Source organism: Vespa crabro, chromosome 2 (genome assembly GCF_910589235.1).
Source record: "Vespa crabro chromosome 2, iyVesCrab1.2, whole genome shotgun sequence".
In the NCBI taxonomy this organism is placed as follows: domain Eukaryota; kingdom Metazoa; phylum Arthropoda; class Insecta; order Hymenoptera; family Vespidae; genus Vespa; species Vespa crabro.
In genome coordinates this window covers 10,167,542-10,190,498 of record NC_060956.1, presented here as the reverse complement: position 1 = coordinate 10,190,498, position 22,957 = coordinate 10,167,542, and the positions used below count along the sequence as shown (strand labels likewise).

At 34.8% G+C, this 22,957-nt stretch overlaps 3 protein-coding genes across 19 annotated transcripts in view; all 3 read left to right on the top strand.

Annotated features, from left to right (window-relative positions):
• The window catches only part of LOC124421559 (serine-rich adhesin for platelets-like), a 41,306-nt gene extending 35,756 nt beyond the window's left edge, over positions 1 to 5,550 (top strand). For 7 of the 8 annotated variants that reach the window (XM_046956866.1, XM_046956870.1, XM_046956871.1 and 4 more), the window contains 3 exons: positions 1,117 to 1,271; positions 1,642 to 1,816; positions 2,780 to 5,550. In XM_046956866.1, coding sequence (XP_046812822.1) covers positions 1,117 to 1,271; positions 1,642 to 1,816; positions 2,780 to 3,981 — 1,532 coding nt within the window. In that variant the 3' untranslated portion in view covers positions 3,982 to 5,550. The remainder of the gene's footprint in view (positions 1 to 1,116; positions 1,272 to 1,641; positions 1,817 to 2,779) is intronic. The other variant, XM_046956872.1, reaches the window with a different exon arrangement.
• A 611-nt stretch (positions 5,551 to 6,161) lies between these two features.
• On the top strand, positions 6,162 to 9,735 carry LOC124422122 (E3 ubiquitin-protein ligase RNF8-like). The gene is made up of 4 exons (XM_046958150.1): positions 6,162 to 6,287; positions 6,433 to 7,285; positions 7,388 to 7,795; positions 9,686 to 9,735. Exons 1-4 carry the CDS (start codon positions 6,162 to 6,164, stop codon positions 9,733 to 9,735), a joined length of 1,437 nt encoding a protein of 478 aa, XP_046814106.1.
• On the top strand, positions 8,357 to 22,901 carry LOC124422087 (E3 ubiquitin-protein ligase HECTD1). Of its 10 annotated transcripts, XM_046958037.1 has the most exons (25): positions 8,555 to 9,025; positions 9,402 to 9,454; positions 9,686 to 9,731; positions 10,010 to 10,149; positions 10,235 to 10,469; positions 10,596 to 10,936; positions 11,132 to 12,179; positions 13,338 to 13,734; positions 13,970 to 14,005; positions 14,195 to 14,461; positions 14,538 to 15,091; positions 15,173 to 15,447; positions 15,547 to 15,799; positions 15,916 to 16,294; positions 16,378 to 16,664; positions 16,781 to 17,041; positions 17,136 to 17,343; positions 17,559 to 17,759; positions 17,926 to 18,182; positions 18,310 to 18,480; positions 18,555 to 18,770; positions 18,860 to 19,104; positions 19,274 to 19,850; positions 19,949 to 20,985; positions 21,065 to 22,901. In XM_046958037.1, the coding sequence occupies exons 4-25, from the start codon at positions 10,010 to 10,012 to the stop codon at positions 21,345 to 21,347; spliced, it is 7,668 nt and encodes a 2,555-aa protein (XP_046813993.1). In that variant the 5' UTR covers positions 8,555 to 9,025; positions 9,402 to 9,454; positions 9,686 to 9,731; the 3' UTR covers positions 21,348 to 22,901. The 10 variants fall into 10 exon arrangements, with proteins under 10 accessions (XP_046813994.1, XP_046814000.1, XP_046813996.1 ...); XM_046958038.1 differs by lacking the exons at positions 8,555 to 9,025; positions 9,402 to 9,454 and adding an exon at positions 8,357 to 8,490; XM_046958040.1 differs by lacking the exon at positions 9,402 to 9,454 and having other exon boundaries at positions 8,554 to 9,025; positions 17,935 to 18,182.
• The last annotated feature ends 56 nt before the right edge of the window (positions 22,902 to 22,957 follow it).

The window sequence follows — 22,957 nt, the reverse complement described above, 5'->3', positions numbered from 1 at the left end:
TCAATCGTATTTATTTTTCGTTTACGTAAAAAGAAACTCATCAGAGAGTGGCGTAAAGGATTAATTTCTCTAACAGATTTTAATCTAGAAGAGACCATAGGTGAACTGATTCCTTTTTTCTTTTTTTTTTTTTTTTTTTTTTTATCTTTTTCGATCGACTACGTAAACAGAAAGGAAACTGTAAATATCGGGAAGTACGTAGATATCCGTTCTTAAAATACTTTGCTTTTGGTGTTCAGACAGAAATAAGAGAGAATGAGAAAGAGAATGGTCGAGTAATAGGAAGTACGTACGTACAAAACGTCTCTGATAGTCGGGCCAAGGTGATCGCAGAGACGTCTTTGGTTTCCTTGCAGACTTTCCACGATTCCGAGAGTCTCTCTCTCTCTCTCTCTCTCTCTCTCTCTCTCTCTCTCTCTCTCTCTTTCTGTATCTATCTTTCTCGGTCTCATCGGACAGTCGTCCTTAACCCAGTGTATGCCTTCGTCGAGACTGGCGAGTGTTCTTGGACGAGTAACGCGATCAAGTTCATCCGACCTTTAGTGCGCTGACTTTTTTCAAGTCAGTCTTCCCCGACGCGATCGAAGAATTGCGATCGGGGAGGAAGAAGAAACGAGCGGGGTGTGAGGATCATAATACCCTGCGTGCTTTCACGTCCGTCATCGTCTGAAGAGAATGAGCTCGATCGGTGACGTAAACAGACCAAAAATCTTCGTCGTGTAGATAGATTTGTTGGCCTTTTTGCCCCTTCATTAAGGCAACCTGATATACTTACTTCACGAATTCATTTACTCGAATAAAATTTCGATAGATTTAAATATATAGTATCTCAGATCGATCTAATAGAAAAATTTTGATTTCCATTGGAATCGAGTTCTCTTATCTGTAAACTTTACTCGTTCGTGACAAAATGATCATCATGATAATTCTGAAAAATTCGAATCATCTTCGACCTCGACGACGACATCGGCTGGACGAATTTTCCTTTCGACGAGCTCGATAAACGTATCATGGAAGATGCTCGTGAGATGAACGGGTTTTGAGGATTCCGAATGATCGTTATCGTATGTCGAAGAACGCCTCTGTCGGTAATGGCACCGGTGACATTGGTTACAGATAATACAAACGGTTATGCGGTGACAAGAACCACCACCATCGAAACTTGCGATCAGGCTGCTCAAACGGACGTACCCTACGATGTTCATCGCGCTAAGAGGGCCGAACAAATTGTCCAAGCTTTGTCCGTCACCGTACAATATCTTGCATACGAAGTAAGTTTAATTCACTTTAATCGAATCCATTTGGAGCGTAACGAAGTCTCTAATTCAATTTTCAATTAACAAAGTGAATTCAAACTTTCTATTTACTACAATTAAATTCATTCTTTTCTTTTCTATATAAAAATTTATTAGAATTTAAACGAATTATTCTTTCAGCTTTATGAGGATACGATTAGTAATAAACATCATCTATTTGATTTCTAAAAGGCTCATATCTATGTCAGAATTAATAATGTTAATGATATAAAGATCTAATCTTGATAATGACTTTATTATTTATATATGTGTTAAGAGAGCGATAAAAATACTCATTCATTTTTTCGAATAATACTTGTTGATGTATGGTATCGCGTTCTTTCAGCTGGATGCATTTTCAACACCAAAACTAAAGAAGAATAACGAAAATATGAAGACCGAGTGGTTAGCAGTGTGCTCGGAGATAGATGAACTACGAGCGAAATACATTACCATAGAGGAAAGATTCAGTACAGCGAGGAAGGATCATTGCAGAGCCTTGGATCAGCTTCGCGAAGATCGTAAGACCGTGCCAAGTGTATTTGTGTTTCCGTTCGTATTCTGACTCGTTACGGCGAAAACTCGATGTGACGCAATTCGCAAACACCAGCATCAACGCGAACTCCGTCGTTCCAAAATATTACATTATAGCTCTATACATATTTTTAGAATAACTCGATTTGACGTCGAGCCAGAACGAATGCGAAAAATTATAAAAAAAACTAGAAGAAAATAGTAGTAGTAGTAGTAGTTGTAGTAGTGTAGTAGTAGTTGTAGTAGTGTAGTAGTAGTAGTAGTTGTAGTAGTGTAGTAGTAGTAGTAGTAGTAGTAGTAGTAGTAGTAGTAGTAGTAGTAGAGAGAGAGAGAGATGGCTTTGCTCCCTTTTCATAATTTCTTCGATCGTTATATTTTTTGTTTTCTTTAGATTTTATCAATAATTCAACAATCGTTCGAGGATAGATTCGTCCGTTTTGTGCTTATAAATCAGCTCAGCGAGTAAACGCTATACTTAGTAGTCGAATGAGTCATAATTTCTGAACGATTTTATCGTTCTTCATCGCATGGCACATAGCATTATGCCATTATGATGTTCGCATCGTAACGAGCATAATGGTCGTAATGCCGGTGTGAGCGGTGAGCGGATGAAGTGGAGCAATTGTTAATTAAAATCAATGGGTTTGCTGTGCCTACGCACATCACACGTCTCTCTACGACGTCGTAGAGGTCGGTTTCAAGTAAACTTTTGAAAAACACGACGTAATGACGTTATCGAAGTTCGAAAGGGCTATTTGCTTTCCAACGAACGAGCTCGTAACATCGATCGAAGAAAAGTTAATTATAGGTTGGCACGCTCGGCCAGTGTGTGATCCATCCGTTCTTGTCTTTTCTATCGCTTTTGTTCTTTTCCTGGCTCGGTTTCGTTTATTTCAATCTCTTGGTTAGACATGATTATCAAGAACGAATCTCTCTTTGATATTTTCCAGTGGAGAGTCGGCACGCGGACCAGCTGGCATCTTTGGAAAGCAACTTACAGGAGGAGAGACAGAAATGCGAGTTTAGGCTAAATAATTGCTTGAACGAGGCAACAAAGGAGCATCGAGCAGAGATCGCGAGGCTACGAGCCGAACATGAGGCTGAATTGATGCGTAAAGATGCAGAGACCAAAAGAAGATCAGTCGTCCATGATCAAGGTGCAGCCTTGGCGGCGGAAGTCGAGTCCTTGAGATCTGTCTTGGAATTGAAGAGTCAAGAGAACGCGGCCTTGAGATCGGAACTGGACGGCATACGTCGGGAGATCGAGGACAAGGACATATTACAGCAACGAGTGGAGATGCTCGAAGCGAGATGCGAAGATTTGAAGGCTCAGCTTCAGTGCAAGGAGGCGATGGAAAGACAGATCTCTCATAATAACGAGATGCTCCATGAATCGATGCATCAAGTCTCAAAACAGAACAAACGTCTTTTGCAACGTAACGAAGAATTACAATGGAGGTTACGTCAAAAAAACGAAGTAGTAACAGTCCTGGCGAATCAACTAGCCTCGCCACGACTGTCTAGATCTTTAGGTCCTGAACACATAGATCATTCGTTATCATTCGACAAAAACCCGCAACAATCTTCTTCTATGATAAAGTTTGTTGTTGAGAAAAGCGATTCGGTCTCGTGGACACTTGACTTAGATGAAGCACACACACCTATGAACGCACCACCGAAACTCTTGACACCGGAGGGTTCCCTATCGGTATCTCGACAAGGCTCTTTAAGACTTACGCCACGGAGGACTGGTATTGACACGAGAGCTAGATCCAAGAGCATCTCTGTGACTGATTCTGCGAGAACCGAAGATTCGACTTGGCCTTACACCTCCACCCCGGTTAACGCACGAAGAAGACCTAGAAGCGACCCATCGTCCTCTTCAACCTCTTCTTCTTCATCTTCCTCGTCGACAACTTCATCCTCCTCAACGGCTCCAGCCAATCCCGTTGTTGCAGTTGCAGTAGCTGCAGCGGCTGCCGCTGCCGCAGCTGCCGAAGATTGCAGCGCCAGTCAGACACCTCAGGAAGCTGGTGGCGAAGCCATGATCTCTGAAGAAACCTCCGCTTCCAGCAGCGAGGACGAGTCCTCTACGAGCAGCGATATACCTCGTCTTCCCATGCAGTTTGCTTGGGGAAAATCCATCAATTAACACACAAATTAGCCAAGATTTTCGTTTGTGCGACCGTAAACCGATGGCATTTCGCTTGCCCTGCCTATCGACCCTATCTCCCTCTATATTTTCTCTTTTTTACGTGCTCGCATTTTTATACTTTCGACGCCCTTCTTTCTTCAGAATCTTTCTATCGAAGATTTGAAGAGAAAATACGCGTACAAAGCGAAAAATTAACGTCGAATGTTCGTGCACGCATATATACGTGATATTCGATATCAATCAATATCGAAAGAATTTTTTTTTTATTTGTTCTTGTATCTTTTTATTATGACTTCATGGGTTTTTTCTTTTTTTTTTCTTTTTTTTTCTTTTTTTCTTTTTTCTCTATTTTTTCTTTTTTAATATTTTTTTTTTTTTTTTTTTAGTAAAGTTGACCACATATGTTGTCGTGAACAAGAGTATTGTGTAAAATTGTTAGACATTCTTAATTATTAATGTATGAAATGATAAATGAGACGAGTGTCTTGATTTTCGTTCCATTGGATGAGTCCTTTGATTCATTGCAAAATATTTTATTATTTTTTCGTTCTCGTTTATTTTTCCTCTTTGCCTTTCCTATTTCACGATCTTTTCGTTCATTAATAAAATAAAAAATAAAAAAAAAAAATAAAATAAAATAAAAAAACTTTCTTTTATTTGCAATGTATACAGGTGCCTAATACTTTTGGCCAAGGATGTGTATATGTTAACGGATTTATCTAATCATGTATAAGGAGAAAATATGTTTCGGTCGTCTGGGCCATTACTTATTTAATTCGTGTCACTTTTACACATGTCCGTTTTATAAGAATGCGATTACATTAAGTCTGTAAATAGGCAACGATGTTTATAAATTAATTAATTTTTATCGCAATTGTATATAGTCAAGAACGTTACATCACATACCGTCTCCTTCCTCCTGAATCATCGATAAAATATTCGCTGCGCTTACACTTAAAATGGCTGATTTTCACTATAGCCACAGCCTAAAGAGCGGCGAATTATCGCAATGCCATTTCTTCGAGGGATCACTAACGGTCTTTTTGAATCAGTGTGATAAATATGAAGTTGAGTTTGAAGTTGATTTGTATTACAGAAAACTCTTTTTGGTGATAGTTTTGGAACAATTGTGCATTGCAATATTCGCTGTTCACCTTTTCATGATGGAAAAAATAAATAAATAAAACAAAAAACTAATTATGTTATCGTTCGATTTCTTCGTGTTACAGTTTCGATAAGCTTATACGTAATACGATTATCATAGACCGATATATTAACAGCAGTGCGAACTCGTTCAAATTTCTTACGAGATCGAGATACCGTGTAAATGCATAAGCCTATCGAAGTTATGTATCGGCTCAAATTATGCCAGCTGAAGCGAGAATCGAATAGATGCAAAGTTGACTCTAATCTGCTCTCTTTGGAAAAACTGGAGATCACATTCGGTAGCAGTAGCTTAGGGATAAACGGAAGTATTATTCGCAAAGAAGTGTTTTTCTCCCACATGTGCTGGCAAATTTAATGTATTATATATTTATCAAATAAATATTATCTGAATTACCACAATTATCGTTGTCATTCAGAACTTATAATGTTGAATCTATTTTCACCTGATATGTATACATATATATATATATATATATATATATATATATATATATATCATCGCGTGTGCTTACATTCTAAAGTATGTATGGATTGGATTTAACGATTGAAATTAAAAATCATATGTTATTATTTCATCTATAATTCTTATGAAATTATTTTTAATGCTATGATAATGAATATTTTACGAAATACAAAAAAAATATCGTAAATTACAAATTATATATCGATAAAAAAGAATTCTAAGTAAGTTAACTCTCTAAGATAAAGCATTTTCTTTAGATATTCGTTTAAGTTCAATTCACGAGGTGGCGCGATTTAAGAAATGAGAGAGGCGTGTTTGTTTTAAGTACAAAATTGTCAATAATTAAATTTTTTTATATTAACTGCGTTGAAACTAACATTTTTTAAGCAAATAATAGATTTATAAATATTTTGCTTTAAATATTTATTATAATCAATTATCAACAAATAAGCGACCAAGAGAAGCATAATAAACTATAAATGCGGTCAAAATAGATAACCTATATATATCCGATGTTTCTGCATCTTTTTCATTGTTTCTTATAAAAATGGAAAATTCAACCATGAAAAGAAGTCCTATGCCGGATAATGAAGTAAAGATTCTGGAACCAATATTAGTAAGATTAAATAGAAATGGTGCTGCAGCTCGTGATATTCATATTGATAAATCTGAGGTAATTGTTTATTATTACTTATTATTTTTTTGTAATTAATTAATCCTTTTTTATTGTTAATTTCTGGAATTTCATTATATTTTGCATGTGTATTTTATATTAGTAAAAAAAAATTATAAAAAAAACAAATTATTTCTTCGAACAGTTCAAAATAGGAAGAGCAAGAGATAACGATGAGATTATATTGGACACATTGATATCTAGAAAACATTGTATTATAAGATATGAAGGGAATGGTGAATGGACTATCAAGGATTTAAGTTCTAGTTATACTTTTGTTAATGATGTTGTTCTTGAATCAGGAAGTACAAGAAAAATTTTGGTTGGAGATATTATTCAGCTTAGTGCAAATAGCAATTATAAGTATGTGTTTACTCTTAATCTTACGGAAGAAACTAATCCTAAGAAGCAGCGAATTGACAAACAATTGTTTAACGACGTCTTGACAGAGCAAAGGACATTTGTTGAAAGTCATGAAAGTCAGAGAAAAGAATTAAAGGATAAGTTAGAAAATAAGCAAAAAGAACAATTAGAGTTAAAAGAAGAATTGAATATTTTATTGAAACAATGGGATATGGTACATGATAAGGAAGATTTAAAGAATCAGATTGTAAAATTAGAAGATAAAATAGCAGCTGGTAATAATCAAGAAAAATATTTACAAAATATGTATTCTAAATTACTGAAAAAGTTAGAAAATGAAAGGACTCAATTTGAAGCTCGTTTAAATGAAGAGAGACAAAAATGGCAAGAGGCACTTGATATAAGTAAACAAGAAAAAGAATTATTGGAAATTAAAATGAAAGAACAAATGGAAAAATGGAGGGAAGAGCAACAAGCAGAATGGAAGAATATGATGGAGAATAGAGTTAAGGAAGAGAAAAATATCCAAGCGCAATTATTAACTGAAAAAATTGAACTAGAAGAAAAGCTTAAAGAAACTGAAAAAGCTTTAAAAGATAAAGAAATTAAATCAGTCTCTGTACGATCACAAAATGGTATTTTTTTAATTATGAAATATGTACATATTTAAATAATTTCCACTTATTTTTAATATTTCATTCACTGCTTTATTTTTTTTTTCTCTTTAAAATTACAAGCACCTGGATCTAGCATGCTTAAGGAAGACAGTTGTATATTGCTTGAAGTTGTGGATACCTCGAATCTACGTATTATAGATACTATAGATCTGACAGAAAATAATATGGACAATATCATCATATCCAAAGATGCAATGGACACAGTTAGTAATATAATGGACGAACAATTGACATGTAGTGTATGCTCTGAATTATTTATAAAAGCAACGACTTTGAATTGTATGCATACATTTTGTCTTCATTGTATTAATACATGGAATAAGAAACGCAGAGAATGTCCAGTTTGTCGAGCTCCAGTTAAATCAATGAACAGGTCTTTAGTTGTAGATAATTTCATAGAAAAGATGTTAGATAAATTACCTATGCATATGAAGGATAGAAGAGCGGAAATTGCAGAAGAACGTAAAGGTATGTTTCTTTCTCAAGTGTATACTTACATTATCCTTTATTTTTATATTTATTATAAAACTATATGTTTTAGCTTTAGAAAAGAAGAAAAACGTCCGTAAAAAATAAGAAATAGAATAAGACACAAAATTGTAAAATATATAACACGTGAATTATACAATGTACATACTTAAAATAATTTTTTTATTCTATTTAATATCTGCTTTGAGCGAAGGAAAAAGAAAAGCTTTGGTTATGTTATGACTTCTTGTATAATAGGACACAGTTATGTTTACAATTTATTTGAGAAATATGTAAAGCATATTAGTTAAGAAAGTATCATGAAAATGTTTTTATATTGAAAACTATAAAAAAGAAAAAAATATTAAAAATGAATATGCCTACTTTTTTTTTCAAAAATCGCATCTTCCAAATTTGATTGTAACTAATGAAGATAAATGAAGTAGATAGATAATATGATTAATATGCGAATCTGTAAAATTGTGTAAATGTATGTGAGAATAACGGTAATTTAAGCAACCGCGTAAGTCGAACAATCGAATCGATTATCACATCCGGTCTATCGATATGAAGGAGCGCCTTGTGCGCAAAAAGTTAAGTGGATCGATTTGACTTTTAAAATTTATGAATTAACAATAGAAATTCCACGTCATGCATGTTATCAGTCGACGATATTGGAAACCATTTACTCGCAGGTAATGAATATTTTTTATTATATTGAGATATAATAAAACCTAGGAACGTAATCATAACGGTAGATAAGGATAACGAGTGTTAAATACATATACTCGTTTTATGTATGACCGTGAATCATAAGGTGAAGAGGCATGAAATTGTGTCTGTCTGATAAAGAGATCTAAGATAGTAATAGGGAAGTGGGAGAAGGAAAGAATGGGAAAATACATGAGAATCCACCAAAGCGAAAACTTCTTGTTGCAATCGTTGCGTTGAAAGCCATTGAAAACGCTTGGGAGCGCTGCTGTTAGTTCGTGATTCCGAATTATACCGAATGTCATGTAAATGGCGAAATATATACGACAATACTGACGGAAAATAAGAATATCCCTGCTCGCTTGGAGCACTTTGTCCGTTCGTGGTACGTCGATAAGCTTGTTCGTACAAACGACGGTGCAAGTACGTTGTCGTGTTCGTTTTCTTATCGGGAAACGAGACGTTTCATAAAGGATGGCGACCTGACCCCTTACGAAGGATGGAACACTGTGCGGAACGGTAATGTATCTTCATTGTGTGTTGAGCCATACTCGCGAGCAGGAGAGTTATAGATAATAGTATGTTGTGAATATCAGATGATTTCAATAATTGTCTTCGATTTATCTTCCTTTTAATTTGTATACGTAATGCGGTCAAAGGTTGCATTTTATACGTTATTTCAATGAAGAAGAAAATTTCTAATGATTGCCATTGTCGTGTCAAATTTTTTTCCATCCTTTGTGTTTTAACGGCAAGTACCAATATATATATATAGGATATTGCTGTCTCTCAATGCCACGTGCCTTTATTTATCGAACTGTTCAAGTCCCGTTCGGAGCGTGTGTTTAACATTTAACAAGCGCAGCGCTCAATTATCGTCGTCGCTTCTTTCTAGAAAAATAACATTCAGCCAAAGCCATACACCACGGGAGAGAGAAAGCTGTCAAAGTGAGTCTTAATATAGAGCTGCTGCTACTAGTGAGAAACAGTTGTGTTTATTTGTGATACGTTACGTCCGATATTGAATTTTGAAATACGATTAATAACGAATTCTTTTACATTATTTCCTTCGTTTTGACGTGCGTTTGTTACTTTTGGTAAAAAACCTGCAAATCAATCTTAAATATTTTAGCTGTGCAATTTATGATTTCATAGTATAGTGCAATATTATATTTTCAGATCGTCAGATTGAAACCCATTTAGTTGGTGCTATAAAAGACATAAGGTGAGCATTTTGAAATTCTATATATCTTATAACGATAGAACAAAGTGAGCTATTTATAACATCTCACTGACAATAATCTTCCTTTGTTTCTTGCTTAAAATATTTAGAATTAATGCTCAGTAAAAGTGTTATTTTTTGAAATCTATATAAATTAATATTATTATTGTAACAAATATAAGAGAGTATAGTTAATTGTTGTCTCATTAAGATCATAGTACTTTTACCATATTTGCATAAATTAAAATGGTATCTTATATTTTTTATACATCTGTATTCAGATGACAGACGTAGATCCGGAGACATTACTAGAATGGCTCAGTATGGGCCAGGGAGACGAAAGAGATATGCAATTAATTGCATTAGAACAACTATGCATGTTATTACTTATGTCTGATAATGTCGATCGCTGTTTCGAATGGTATGTAATAATTACAAGTAATAATTATATGTCTGTTCATTTCAATTATTTTAGTTACCTATCTTAATATTTATTAACTTTTCAGCTGTCCACCACGCACATTTTTGCCTGCATTATGTAGAATTTTCTTAGATGAATTTGCACCTGACAGTGTTTTAGAAGTAACAGCTCGAGCCATAACATATTATTTAGATGTTTCTGCAGAATGTACACGCAGAGTAGTAGCTATGGAAGGTGCAGTGAAAGCTATTTGTGGTCGTCTGTCTGGCGCTGGACTAGGCTCCAGAGCTAGCAGAGATCTAGCAGAACAATGTATAAAGGTATAATAAATAAAAAGAGAGGGAGAAGGAGAGGGAGAGGAGAAAGGATTTTTTTCCATATATAAAATGAATGATAATCATATTAGTTATAATAATATTAAAATTCGTATCTTAAATAATATGCAGGTGTTAGAACTCGTTTGCGCAAGAGAAGCAGGTGCTGTGTTTGAAGCAGGAGGCCTTCCATGTGCATTATGTTTCATCAGAGAACATGGAGCACGCGTTCATCGAGATACATTACATTCTGCAATGGCTGTAGTAACACGTCTATGTGGCAAAGTTGAACCTCAAGATAAAACTTTGCCTGATTGTGTAGAAGCATTATCAACTTTGCTTAGGCACGAGGATGCACATGTGGCGGATGGTGCACTTCGTTGCTTTGCATCATTGGCTGATAGATTTTCCAGGAGAGGAACTGATCCTGCTCCATTAGCTTGCAATGGATTGGTTTCTGAACTTCTGTATAGGTAAGAATTAATAACAAATAAAAATTAACACATAATATATATACATATATGTGTGTTTTTGTCTGTGTATGTATGTATGTATGTATGTATGTATGTATGTATGTATGTATATATGTATGTATGTATGGTGTGTGTATGTGTGTGTGTGTGTGTGTATAGATTGTGATGCATATTCTAAATTAATCTGCCATATAGATTATCAAACGCTGCAGGACCTGGTACATCTGTCACAGCAGCTTCCAGTAATCCAAAGACACCTCCACCGCCTACTACTGCAGCAACTTCAGAACCAAGGTCTTGCGCTTCAGTTTCCACTATAATCAGTCTTCTATCTACATTATGTAGGGGATCGCCATCGATAACTCACGATCTTCTACGTTCAGAATTACCAGATGCAATAGAAAAGGCCCTAAAAGGAGATGAAAGATGTGCTCTCGATTCTATGAGATTAGTTGATCTTTTGTTAGTTTTATTGTTTGAGGGTAGATCAGCCCTTGGTCGTGGCACTACAGGAGGTCCTTCAGGACCATTGTTACCAAGATTAAGACGTTTGGATAGTGCGGGTGAAAAGTCTCATAGACAACTAATTGATTGTATAAGATCCAAAGATACAGATGCATTAATAGAAGCTATAGATTCTGGAGGTATTGAAGTCAACTTTATGGATGATGTTGGTCAAACATTGTTAAATTGGGCTTCGGCATTTGGTACACAAGAAATGGTTGAATTTTTATGTGATAGAGGTGCAGATGTTAATAAAGGTCAACGATCGTCAAGTCTACATTATGCAGCTTGTTTTGGAAGGCCAGCGATTGCAAAAGTTTTGCTTAGGCATGGAGCAAATCCTGATCTTAGAGACGAAGACGGAAAAACTCCATTAGATAAGGCTAGAGAACGTGTCGATGAAGGTCATAGAGAAGTCGCAGCTATATTACAATCACCTGGGGAGTGGATGTTACCACCAAATCAAGAGCATAGAAAGCCAGAAGCAGAAACGGAAGAATTTACAGAACCAAAGGGTGATCCTGAAATGGCTCCAGTATATTTAAAAAGACTTTTACCAGTATTTTGTACAACTTTCCAATCAACGATGCTCCCCAGTGTTAGAAAAGCAAGTTTAAGTTTAATTAGAAAAATGGTACATTATATACAACCAGAATTACTCGTTGAAACATGTGGTTCTGATACAGGCGGCTGTGGTGCTATGCTTGTGGAAGTTATTGCAAATGTATTAGATAATGAGGTAAGATAAAAATTCGTTTTATGCTTTAAGTATATGTTAGATATTCTTTAATACTTCCATAGCAAACGCCTTTAAAAAGTATGACTGTTTGAATCGTTTTAATAACCCAAGAACATGTTCCAATAGACAAACAGACACACAAGCAAAGAGTGCCAGTGATTTAGTTAAGATTGTTCACAGGAGGTTGAGATAAAGGCGCCATCGCCACCGCCTCTGCCTCTCAAGCCGATCATTGGCCCCAAATTGCCCTGCATTTCATCACGCAAGTTTGCCAGTTCCCAGAACTACATTCTTGATAAGACGGTAACGTCTGTACCATATTTCTACCGCTCACTAGATCAACGTCCCTTTTGTCTCCCTTATCCTGTTCATTTACTCAGTTTGTCTGCTGAGTTTATTAATGACTACATAAATATTCTTTCTATATTTATTATTAACATGATGCACCTATCATAATTTATTTAAAGCGTGAGATCTAACAAACTTACACATGTATTGCTCGTCTATTCAGAAAGGATACATATTCAATAAGCCTCAAAAATGTCTTATAGCACCATAGTAACGATTGCTATACAAAATGCAAAAATATTGACTTTATACAGTGGTGCTAATATTAATGAGTGACATAGTGTCTTATTTCTTTTTGGACACAAAACTTGACAAAAGAGGACAATTATATATATATATATATATATATATATATATATATATATATATATATATATATATATATATATATATATTTATATTAGAAAATTTGAAATAATTGGTTGATTATGAACTAGGTAGCTGGCAGTACGTTCAAAAGAGGGCTAATTATAAACATTTTTTAATTCTTTCTTTTTACTAATGAAATTATTTGTCCACTTCTGTCAACTGTTTGTCTCCTGCAGTTGAAACATGCAAAAGTATATGCTTAAACTTCACAGAAGTGCATTCACTTTCTGCTCGAAAAATGTCTATTTTATATTATTTGTGTCTCATATGATTTAGTTAAACAAAACTAAAGGTCGCTGGTACTCTAGTGCTTAAAAAAGTTGTGTAGTGTTTGCGTTTGTTAAGTGAGGAAAAAATGTATTGTTTCTATCTCGCTCGATTCATATTTAAATATTCATGGTATCTTCATACTATAAATTATTTTTAATTTAACATTAATAGGAAGATGAAGATGGACATTTAGTAGTTTTGCAAATGATACAAGATTTGATGATTAAAGGAAAAGATGAATTTTTGGAGCATTTTGCTCGTCTTGGAATATTTTCTAAAGTTGCTTCATTAGCTGGACCACAAGAAGTTGCTCCTGAACCAGAAGCAGAACAAAATCAATCAGGACAGGAACAAACCATGGAAGATGCTCGAGAGTTGTTAATTGGAAGAGCTTATCACTGGAGAGATTGGTGCATTTGTAGAGGTCGAGATTGTTTATATGTCTGGTCAGATGCTGCTGCTTTAGAATTATCAAATGGAAGCAATGGATGGTTTAGATTTATACTTGACGGAAAATTAGCAACAATGTACTCTAGTGGAAGCCCAGAAGGTGGAACCGACACATCAGGTGAGTAGATACTTATTTTTCTAAATAGTATGATCCAATGTTTCATCCAACTATATCGTTCATCTAATTATTATCTTTCTTGAAACGATCCTATCGTCCCTTTTTATCAACATGCAAAGTTATAATTTCATTTTCTCTAAGCTAGCATTAATTTATGTTTTATCTTTTTCATTTGTGATTAACTTTTACGAGGGGTCTAGTTTAGTGAATAACCGGTTTTACTAACTGCCTACAGGAAAGGGGAGGAACACAGAGTCGCTTACTACTGAAGGTAGGTATACATATCTCCTTGTTGGGCACGCATTTCCTACCCCTCAATACAGATTAGCAGTCTAAACCTAAAATTTCTCTTTCTGGAAATATTTTAAACATCTGTTTATAATATGTTTCACTTCATAGGAAATGATGAATTTGTTTATGGCTTTAAATTATTTTAATTACGTTCGTATGTTTCTTGCAGAAAACCGCGGTGAATTTTTGGAGAAACTCCAGAGAGCACGCAGTCAAGTAAAACCAAATTCTGCCAGTCAACCTGTGCTATCCCGTCCTGGTCCCACTCGATTAGTTGTTGGAAATTGGGCATTATCTAGTAGAAAAGAAAGTGAATTATGTATACATAATAGTGATGGTCAGCAACAGGCCACTATATTAAGGGAGGATCTTCCCGGTTTTATTTTTGAATCAAATCGTGGTACAAAGCACTCTTTTACAGCAGAAACAAGTTTAGGTATATTAAAGTTTATACTTCAAATTATAATTATACCTCTTCATTTATATTTGCTAATTTACTTATTATTATTTAGGTCCAGAATTTGCTGCTGGTTGGGCTGGAAAACGAGGAAAAAGATTAAGATCAAAAACTGAAGCTATAAAACAAAAAGTTAAAGTGCAAGCTCAAGATATTTATGAACGTTACTTTAAAGCTGCTCAAGCACAGCCGCGTGGAGTAGTTGCCAAACTCGGAGCTATTGTAAACCAAATAGAGAAAGCTTGTCAAAAGCAACAATCCGGAAATCGTGAGTGGCGTACTATATTGCAAAGTTCTTTAGAAGAGCTTAAAATATTGTTGAATGAAGAAGGAAGAGTTTCTGCATATGAACTACACTCTAGTGGATTGGTACAAACATTATTATCTTTATTGGCTGCACCACCAGGACCGCAGCCACCAACGCTCAGAACAACAAAGATGCGATTACAGAGGATAGCTGTTTTTAAAAGTTGCTTTCAAACGAAAGATGCTAATAGAGAACATAATTCAGCAAAAATTTTAGTGCATAAACTTGTTTCGGTATTAGAATCTATAGAAAAATTACCAGTTTATTTGTATGATACTCCAGGTTCTGGTTATGGCCTTCAAGTCAGTAATATTTTTATACTTCCGTATTTTTTATTTATATATCGCAAATATAAATTTAACATAAAATTTTCTCTTACACAGATTTTAACAAGGAGGTTACGTTTTCGCTTAGAAAAAGCTTCAGGAGAGAGTTCTCTTATTGATAGATCCGGTAGAAGTCTAAAAATGGAACCATTGAGTACTATACAGCAATTAGAAAATCATTTATTAAAAATGGTAGCGAAACAGTGGCATGATCACGATAGATCAACGTTTACTTTTGTGAAAAAACTAAAAGAAGGCAATAAGTTAACATTTAAGTATCAACATGATTTTGATGAAAATGGCATATTATATTGGATTGGAACCAATGCAAGGTAACAGTTAATGAATTTTCTATGATTTTGATAAAAAGAAAAATATATAGCAATTAAACTAAAAAATTGGTGTATTTATTCTTTATCATTGTATTTCAGATCTTGTGCAGAGTGGGTAAATCCTGGTCAGTATGGTTTAGTTGTTGTTACTTCAAGTGATGGACGGAACTTACCGTATGGGCATCTTGAAGATATACTTAGTAGAGATGCTTCAGCATTGAATTGTCATACTAATGATGACAAAAGAGCTTGGTTTTCAATAGATTTGGGAGTGTGGGTTATTCCAAGCGTTTATACCTTAAGACATGCTAGAGGATATGGTAGAAGTGCATTGAGAAACTGGGTATTTCAGGTAAGAATAAATATCGCGTACATCGTATTTTTTATAATTAATAACAATCGTAAATCTTTCTGGATATCTGCAAAAGAATTCATTAAGTAACATAAAATTATTTAATTCTTACTCAGGCATCAAAAGATGGTATTATTTGGACAACACTATATGCTCATGTGGATGATTGTTCTTTAAATGAGCCTGGTAGTACAGCTACGTGGACTCTTGAGCCACCGAGCGATGAAACACAAGGGTGGCGTCACTTACGATTACAACAAATTGGGAAAAATGCTTCCGGTCAAACACATTATTTATCTGTATCTGGATTTGAAGTTTATGGCGAAGTTACAGGTGTTTGTGAAGATCTTGGTCGTGCCGCAAGAGAAGCAGAAGCCGGTGTGCGGAAACAAAGAAGATTAATTAAAACACAAGTTCTAAGGCATTTAGTCGCAGGTGCTAGAGTCGTTAGAGGATTGGATTGGAAGTGGAGGGATCAAGATGGTGTGCCACCAGGTTTATATTTTGTATATTATTCTTGATATGAAATCTATACAAACTAACGTTTTTTTTCTTCTCTTTTTTTTTTTCTAAATCAGGCGAAGGTACAGTTACAGGAGAACTTCACAATGGTTGGATAGATGTAACATGGGACCATGGTGGCTCTAATTCATATAGAATGGGAGCAGAAGGCAAATACGACTTAAGATTAGTTGGTACTTGTATAGACGTGGATGGTGGAGCAAAAGGTAAAAGTGGTGGAGGAGTATTAACAGGAAGAAAATCTAGTAGTACTCCTAGTTTACCTGATTGTACTGATACAGCTATACGTGGCTCAGTAGCATCAACTGATCAAGCAGCGAGTGCTGACAATCTTGCAGCTAAGGTATAACATAACTTTGATCAAATATTCGTAACTAAATAGTAGACTTTCTAGAAATATATAGAATAAATAGAATTATATAGAATTTGATTAAAAGTAGAATTATTTAATGCAAATAGCAAGCAGCTGAATCGATAGCAGAAAGCGTATTATCAGTTGCTCGTGCCGAAGCAGTAGTAGCTGTAACTGGCGAAGGTGGAGCAAATTCAACAGGAGAACTTTCCGTTGTATTACATCCAAGGCCCGATACTACAGTTACAAGTGATTTAGCTACTATTGTCGAAAGTCTTGCTCTTAACACGGATTGTCCAGCAAATAGTAATAGTAATCGTGCTTCTAGTAGTTCAAAATCATTATTTGCTGCTGTTCGAGGAAATAAGGTATAAAACTTATATTGTGATATTATACTGTTACGGCAATACATAGTAATTGGATATGAAATATTATATTGTTACTTACGATGTGATATTTTAGCCTGGTGGAGGATTATTGAGTTTGGAAGCTGCAGAAGTACTAGATCGTATGAGAGAAGGAGCTGATAGATTGCGTAATAATACAAATAGCTTTCTGAGTGGTGAATTGCTTGGTTTGGTGCCTGTTCGGATCAGTGTATCTGGAGAGACAGATGAAAATTCACTTAGAATTAAGCCTGTGCCAAGACATCATCCTGGTATCACGGATGGTATGTTTTTTTTCATTCTTTCTTACTTAATATGCGGCAAATACAATACAGTCCAACTTTTGGAAGTTCATTAGCATACCTACTTCTTTTTTACGTTTTACATAATATGAAGTGAACAAAGAAACATAATCCGAATTACATCAATTGTCAATTTTCTCGTCTTCATCCTGTGAAATTGTGAGTACTCACGAAGTTCAGTTTTATTCTCCAATTAGCTGGTAAAGAATGCAGCCGGGACAAAGAAGCTAGCTCATCTGCCCAAAATACTACAGGAGGTTGTCCTGTAGTGGTTACGAATCCTATGTCTGTGTCTGTGCCCAATCTTGCTTGCTCTGACACTAACAATACCTTGGAACCAGCAGCCGCCACCGGCTTACTGGAAACGTTTGCTGCAATGGCTAGAAGGCGAACGTTAGGTCAGTTTATAAATAATAATGCATGTAAGCATGTTTTGTTTGTGATCTATATCATATATAAAATTATATAATATTTATAACAAACGATAATAGCGAATAGTTTATAAGTTTATTCAATTATAAGAAATAATTTATGCTATCGTCATTTAAGCACCAATTGTTTCAGGGCCTACAGGTGGACAGCATATAGCTTCTAACTCTAATACTGGTTCTAATCCACGTGGACCCAACTCGGTTTCAAGCCTTGTTCGATTGGCACTAAGTCCTAATTTCCCTGGTGGTTTACTTAGCACTGCTCAGAGTTATCCAAGTTTAACAAGTAGTAGTCAAGTCGCTGGTAGTGGAGTTACAACAACGACTGGAGCAGGATTAGGACAAGCACTTACTATGTCACTTACGAGCACAAGTAGTGATAGTGAACAGGTAAAAACTAATCTGTTTCGAATTAACATCGTTATTATCGCAAATTAGTTATTAAAAAATTATTGTAACAATGTAAAAGAGCTAAAAATAACTTAGATAACACCTTTCTCCTTAATGTAATGAGTAGTTGTGGCTTCAGGTTAGTCTCGAAGATTTTTTGGAGTCCTGCAGTGGAGTTGCAAGCTCTAGTGCAGGTGGCGGTAGAACTACTGGTGGTCCTACACTTCTTACCGAATTAGAGGATGACGAAGATGGTGTATTAGAAGAAGAGGAAGATAATGATGAAAATGATCAAGAAGTAAGTGAAAGAATTTCCAATAACATTTAATACAAATATGCGTCTTATGCTTAATTGTAAATTGTAAAATGTAGGAAGATGATGAAGAAAATGAAGAAGAAGGTGATGGTTGTGAAGGAGAATATGAAGAAGTTATGGTCAGTCGTAATTTATTAGCAGCGTTCATGGAAGAAGAAGCACCACAAAGCAGTAAGAGACGTGCATGGGATGATGAATTTGTTCTAAAACGTCAATTTTCTGCTCTCATTCCTGCTTTTGACCCAAGACCCGGTAGAACTAATATAAATCAAGTAAGTATCACTCTCTTTTCATTGCTATTTATCGTTTTAGATGCTTAATAAGATACATTATACAATATTATACATGATGTTGTAAATAGACAACAGATTTGGAAGTTCCACCACCTGGTAGTGAAACGCAACCAAGTACGCGAGTTGGATCATTACCAATGCCTAGACTCTCATTAAGATTAAAAGGTCCAGGACTTCCAGGAATACCAGACGTAGAATTACCTCTTTTAGAACCACACGCCAGTATCTTCCAAGCAGTTCAAGAACTGATGCAGTTAACAGAATTAGGCAGTCGTCAAGAAAAATTAAGAAGAATATGGGAACCAACATACACGTAATATGGCTATTTATTTTTAAAACATTTTATTTGTTTGATATAGATTGTATTAACAATTATCTACCCAGCAGCTATATTAGGTTTATATCTAATAACCTATGAAGAATATTAAATAATTTTCAATGATATTTTGTTCTCGAGAATTTAATAATATTTTTATTTACAGTATAATATATAAAGAGGCCAGAGAAGAAGAATCATCTGGTAGAGCGACCCCAATTGTAACGCTGTATTCTCGTAATTCTACACAAAATACAAATGCATGTACGGTAGAAGATGTTTTACAATTGTTAAGACATGTGTTTGTCTTGAGTACTACTCGTGATGATGGTAGAAACAACGTATCAGACATCGTAGAATCAGAGGATACAATGTGCTGGGTACATCCAGATGATTTTACCTCAAAAAAAATAACAAACAAAGTAGTACAACAAATTCAGGACCCATTGGCTTTAGCTGCTGGTGCATTACCAAATTGGTGTGAAGAATTAGCAAGAAGCTGTCCTTTTTTGTTACCTTTTGAGACTAGGCGATTATACTTTAGTTGCACTGCATTCGGTGCATCTAGATCTATTGTTTGGTTGCAAACACAAAGAGATGCTGTTCTTGAAAGGCAGAGAGCACCCGGATTAAGTCCACGACGTGATGACAGTCATGAATTTCGCGTGGGTAGACTTAAACACGAAAGAGTCAGTGTACCAAGGGGAGAGAAATTATTAGACTGGGCTGAACAAGTATTAAAGGTATAATATCGTATATGCTTGATATTAACTTGTTAGAACTATAACAAATTTTATGTAAATATGATTATAAAATAATTTATTATTATTGTTTAACATAGGTACATGCAAGCCGCAAGAGCATATTAGAGGTAGAGTTTGTTGGTGAGGAAGGTACTGGCTTGGGACCAACCTTGGAATTTTTTGCACTAGTTGCAGCAGAATTACAACGTAAAGATTTAAGCCTTTGGCTATGCGACGACGAGGAATCATGTGATAATCAACAAACATGTGTCTCTGGAGAGCAGGTGCGTCCAGCTGGATATTATGTTGTACGTCCTAGTGGATTATTTCCTGCCCCTCTACCTCAAGATTCTACAGCTTGTGATCGTGCTGTCAGATATTTTTGGTTCCTTGGTGTATTTTTGGCGAAAGTTCTCCAAGATAATAGATTAGTCGATCTACCGTTATCTCGTCCCTTCTTAAAGCTAATGTGTCGTGGTGATATTACAAATAATGTAAATGAAAAAATCGGTTTGACTGGTGTTACACAAGAAAGCATGTCGTCTAGTATGTCGAGTAGTTTCATCTCAGAGGAAGGTGAGGCTGACGCAGCTTATTCGACATTAGAACCTTCTCCATGGTATAGTGGTCTATTGGATATTGAAGATCTCGTTGTTGTCGATCCAGTGAGAGGTGATTTCTTAAAAGAAATATTAAATAGAATGGCCAAACGTGATAGGACACTTTCTGATGGACGCAGTTCTGCCGATGAAGAAACATCATTATGCATCACTCATCCATCTGGAACATCAGTAGCTATCGAAGATCTGGCTTTGACTATGACATATTCTCCAAGTTCGAGAGTTTTCCAACATGATCAGGTGGAATTAATAGAAGGAGGATCGGAGATTCCTGTAACTGTTGAGAATGCTAAACAATATGCTGATTTAACAAACGCTTACTGTTTGGACCGAGGCATTTGCAGACAACTTGAAGCATTTAAATCTGGCTTCTCTAAAGTTTTTCCTATGGAAAAATTACATGCCTTCAGTCCAGAAGAAGTGAGAGCTATGTTGTGCGGTGAACAAAATCCACAGTGGACTAGAGAAGATTTGCTTAATTATACAGAACCAAAACTTGGTTATACAAGAGAAAGGTAAATAGTAACATTTTAATATTTTTTATTTTCTGTCATCTATTAGTATCTTAATATAAATTTATTTTTTCCCTTGTAGTCCTGGATTCCAACGATTTGTCAATGTACTAGTATCACTAACTGGTTCAGAGAGGAAAGCTTTCCTACAATTTGCTACTGGATGTTCAGCATTACCTCCAGGGGGCTTATGTAATTTGCATCCTAGATTAACGGTTGTACGCAAAGTAGATGCTGGATCTGGCGGTTATCCTTCCGTTAATACTTGCGTACATTATTTAAAATTGCCAGAATATCCTACAGAAGAAATTTTGAAAGAACGATTATTGGCTGCTACCAGGGAAAGAGGGTTTCACTTGAATTAAATGTTTCTGCTCAAACAAGAAACTATTTTATAGCAAAAAGAAATACTCGTTCGCTAACTGCGCGATTTGAACTTATTTGGCAGATTCAAATGTGCAATTTAGATATGAAAACTCAGTACGGCCTTTAAATGTTATTTGACCATTACGTCAAACCGTGTCCAATGAAAAATAATACAATTGTAAGTGATAATGATGTACGTAACCTGGAACGGAAGCATTGTTTACATTATACTCTTTCTATATATATATATATGTACGTCAAAAGGATTCTCACTTATTAGAATACAAAATTAAGGATCATAGAATTGAATGTTTAGCAGTATAAGGTACTGTTAAATTTGTTCACAAGAGGGCTTATTCACGTAACTATATAAACGAAATATTTAATTAAATCCTATATTTATCATGTATCGCATAGTGAGTGATATTAGCTCTCTTTAATGATTTATATCGCTTATATTACATGTTTACTAGTCATTGGTAATTTACACAATCGTGTAATAAGGAAAAAGTATTGCATCTCTAACTGTTTCATCAATCTCATTTGGTAACGTCAAGTATCTTTTATCTGGACCCTCATTTACGGTTCCATAAATTTAAACAACAAGAATTTATCGAACTAATTATATTTTACACGATGTCTGCGCACTTTAGCAGACGAATTATTAGGTAATATTATGTTCTATTTGTAACATAAAAGGATCTGTTAATTTATTATATATTAGTTATTACAAGAGGAGCAACAAATTTATATTTTATACATAAACAATAGTTTATTCCAGTCTGTTCCAGGTATTTAACGTACAGCATATTGCAAGTTTTGTCCAACATGAGAGAACGTATTTTCCCATAAAACGTAATATTTGCGAGTGTTTTCAAGTGTATTTGCTGTTTTTATGGAACAAGAACTTTACAGTTCCTTAAATTTAGAACAAATGTTCGTACCGTCTTTTGTGAAATATTGTTGTGCTTGGAAAATGATTCATATGAGATGCAATTTCAAAGAAAATTTATATTTTCTTTATGAAAATACTTCAGTCATAATAAAGCATTGTGCTATTAGTATCACATAAAAATGATGGAAATCAAAATTATCTGCAGAAATGCTAAGTTATTATTATTATCACTATCAAAGTGATGTTTTTCAGCATCCAGACCAATTATTAAAGCATCTAAACATCTGTCCTTCTAACAAAGTGTCTTTATTAGACGATTATTATATCTTTAAAACTTAAGTATCATCAGAAATTAAATTTGCAAAACAAAGCGAACCAAGTACATAATTTGATTTTAATGCGAGCGTTATAGAAACTTTGTAAAACCAAGCACTCTGCATCTTTGTACAATATGCTACTTAATGCTCACAAAATAATTCTATTTGTAGGCAAAAATCAGTATGATTGTAATAATAGTGTTTAGGGAAAAAGATATAAAAATAATATAATTGTCAGAAAAGGTGAGTGAAAATATTGACATGAAGAATAGTTACTATTACTGTAATATAAATTATTATTGAATCTTGGGGAGAAGAATAAAAGAAAAAAAAAAAAAAAACGTTATGAAGTATATATTTCGTTTAAAGTTTACATTTTTATTGGATCTATAATTAA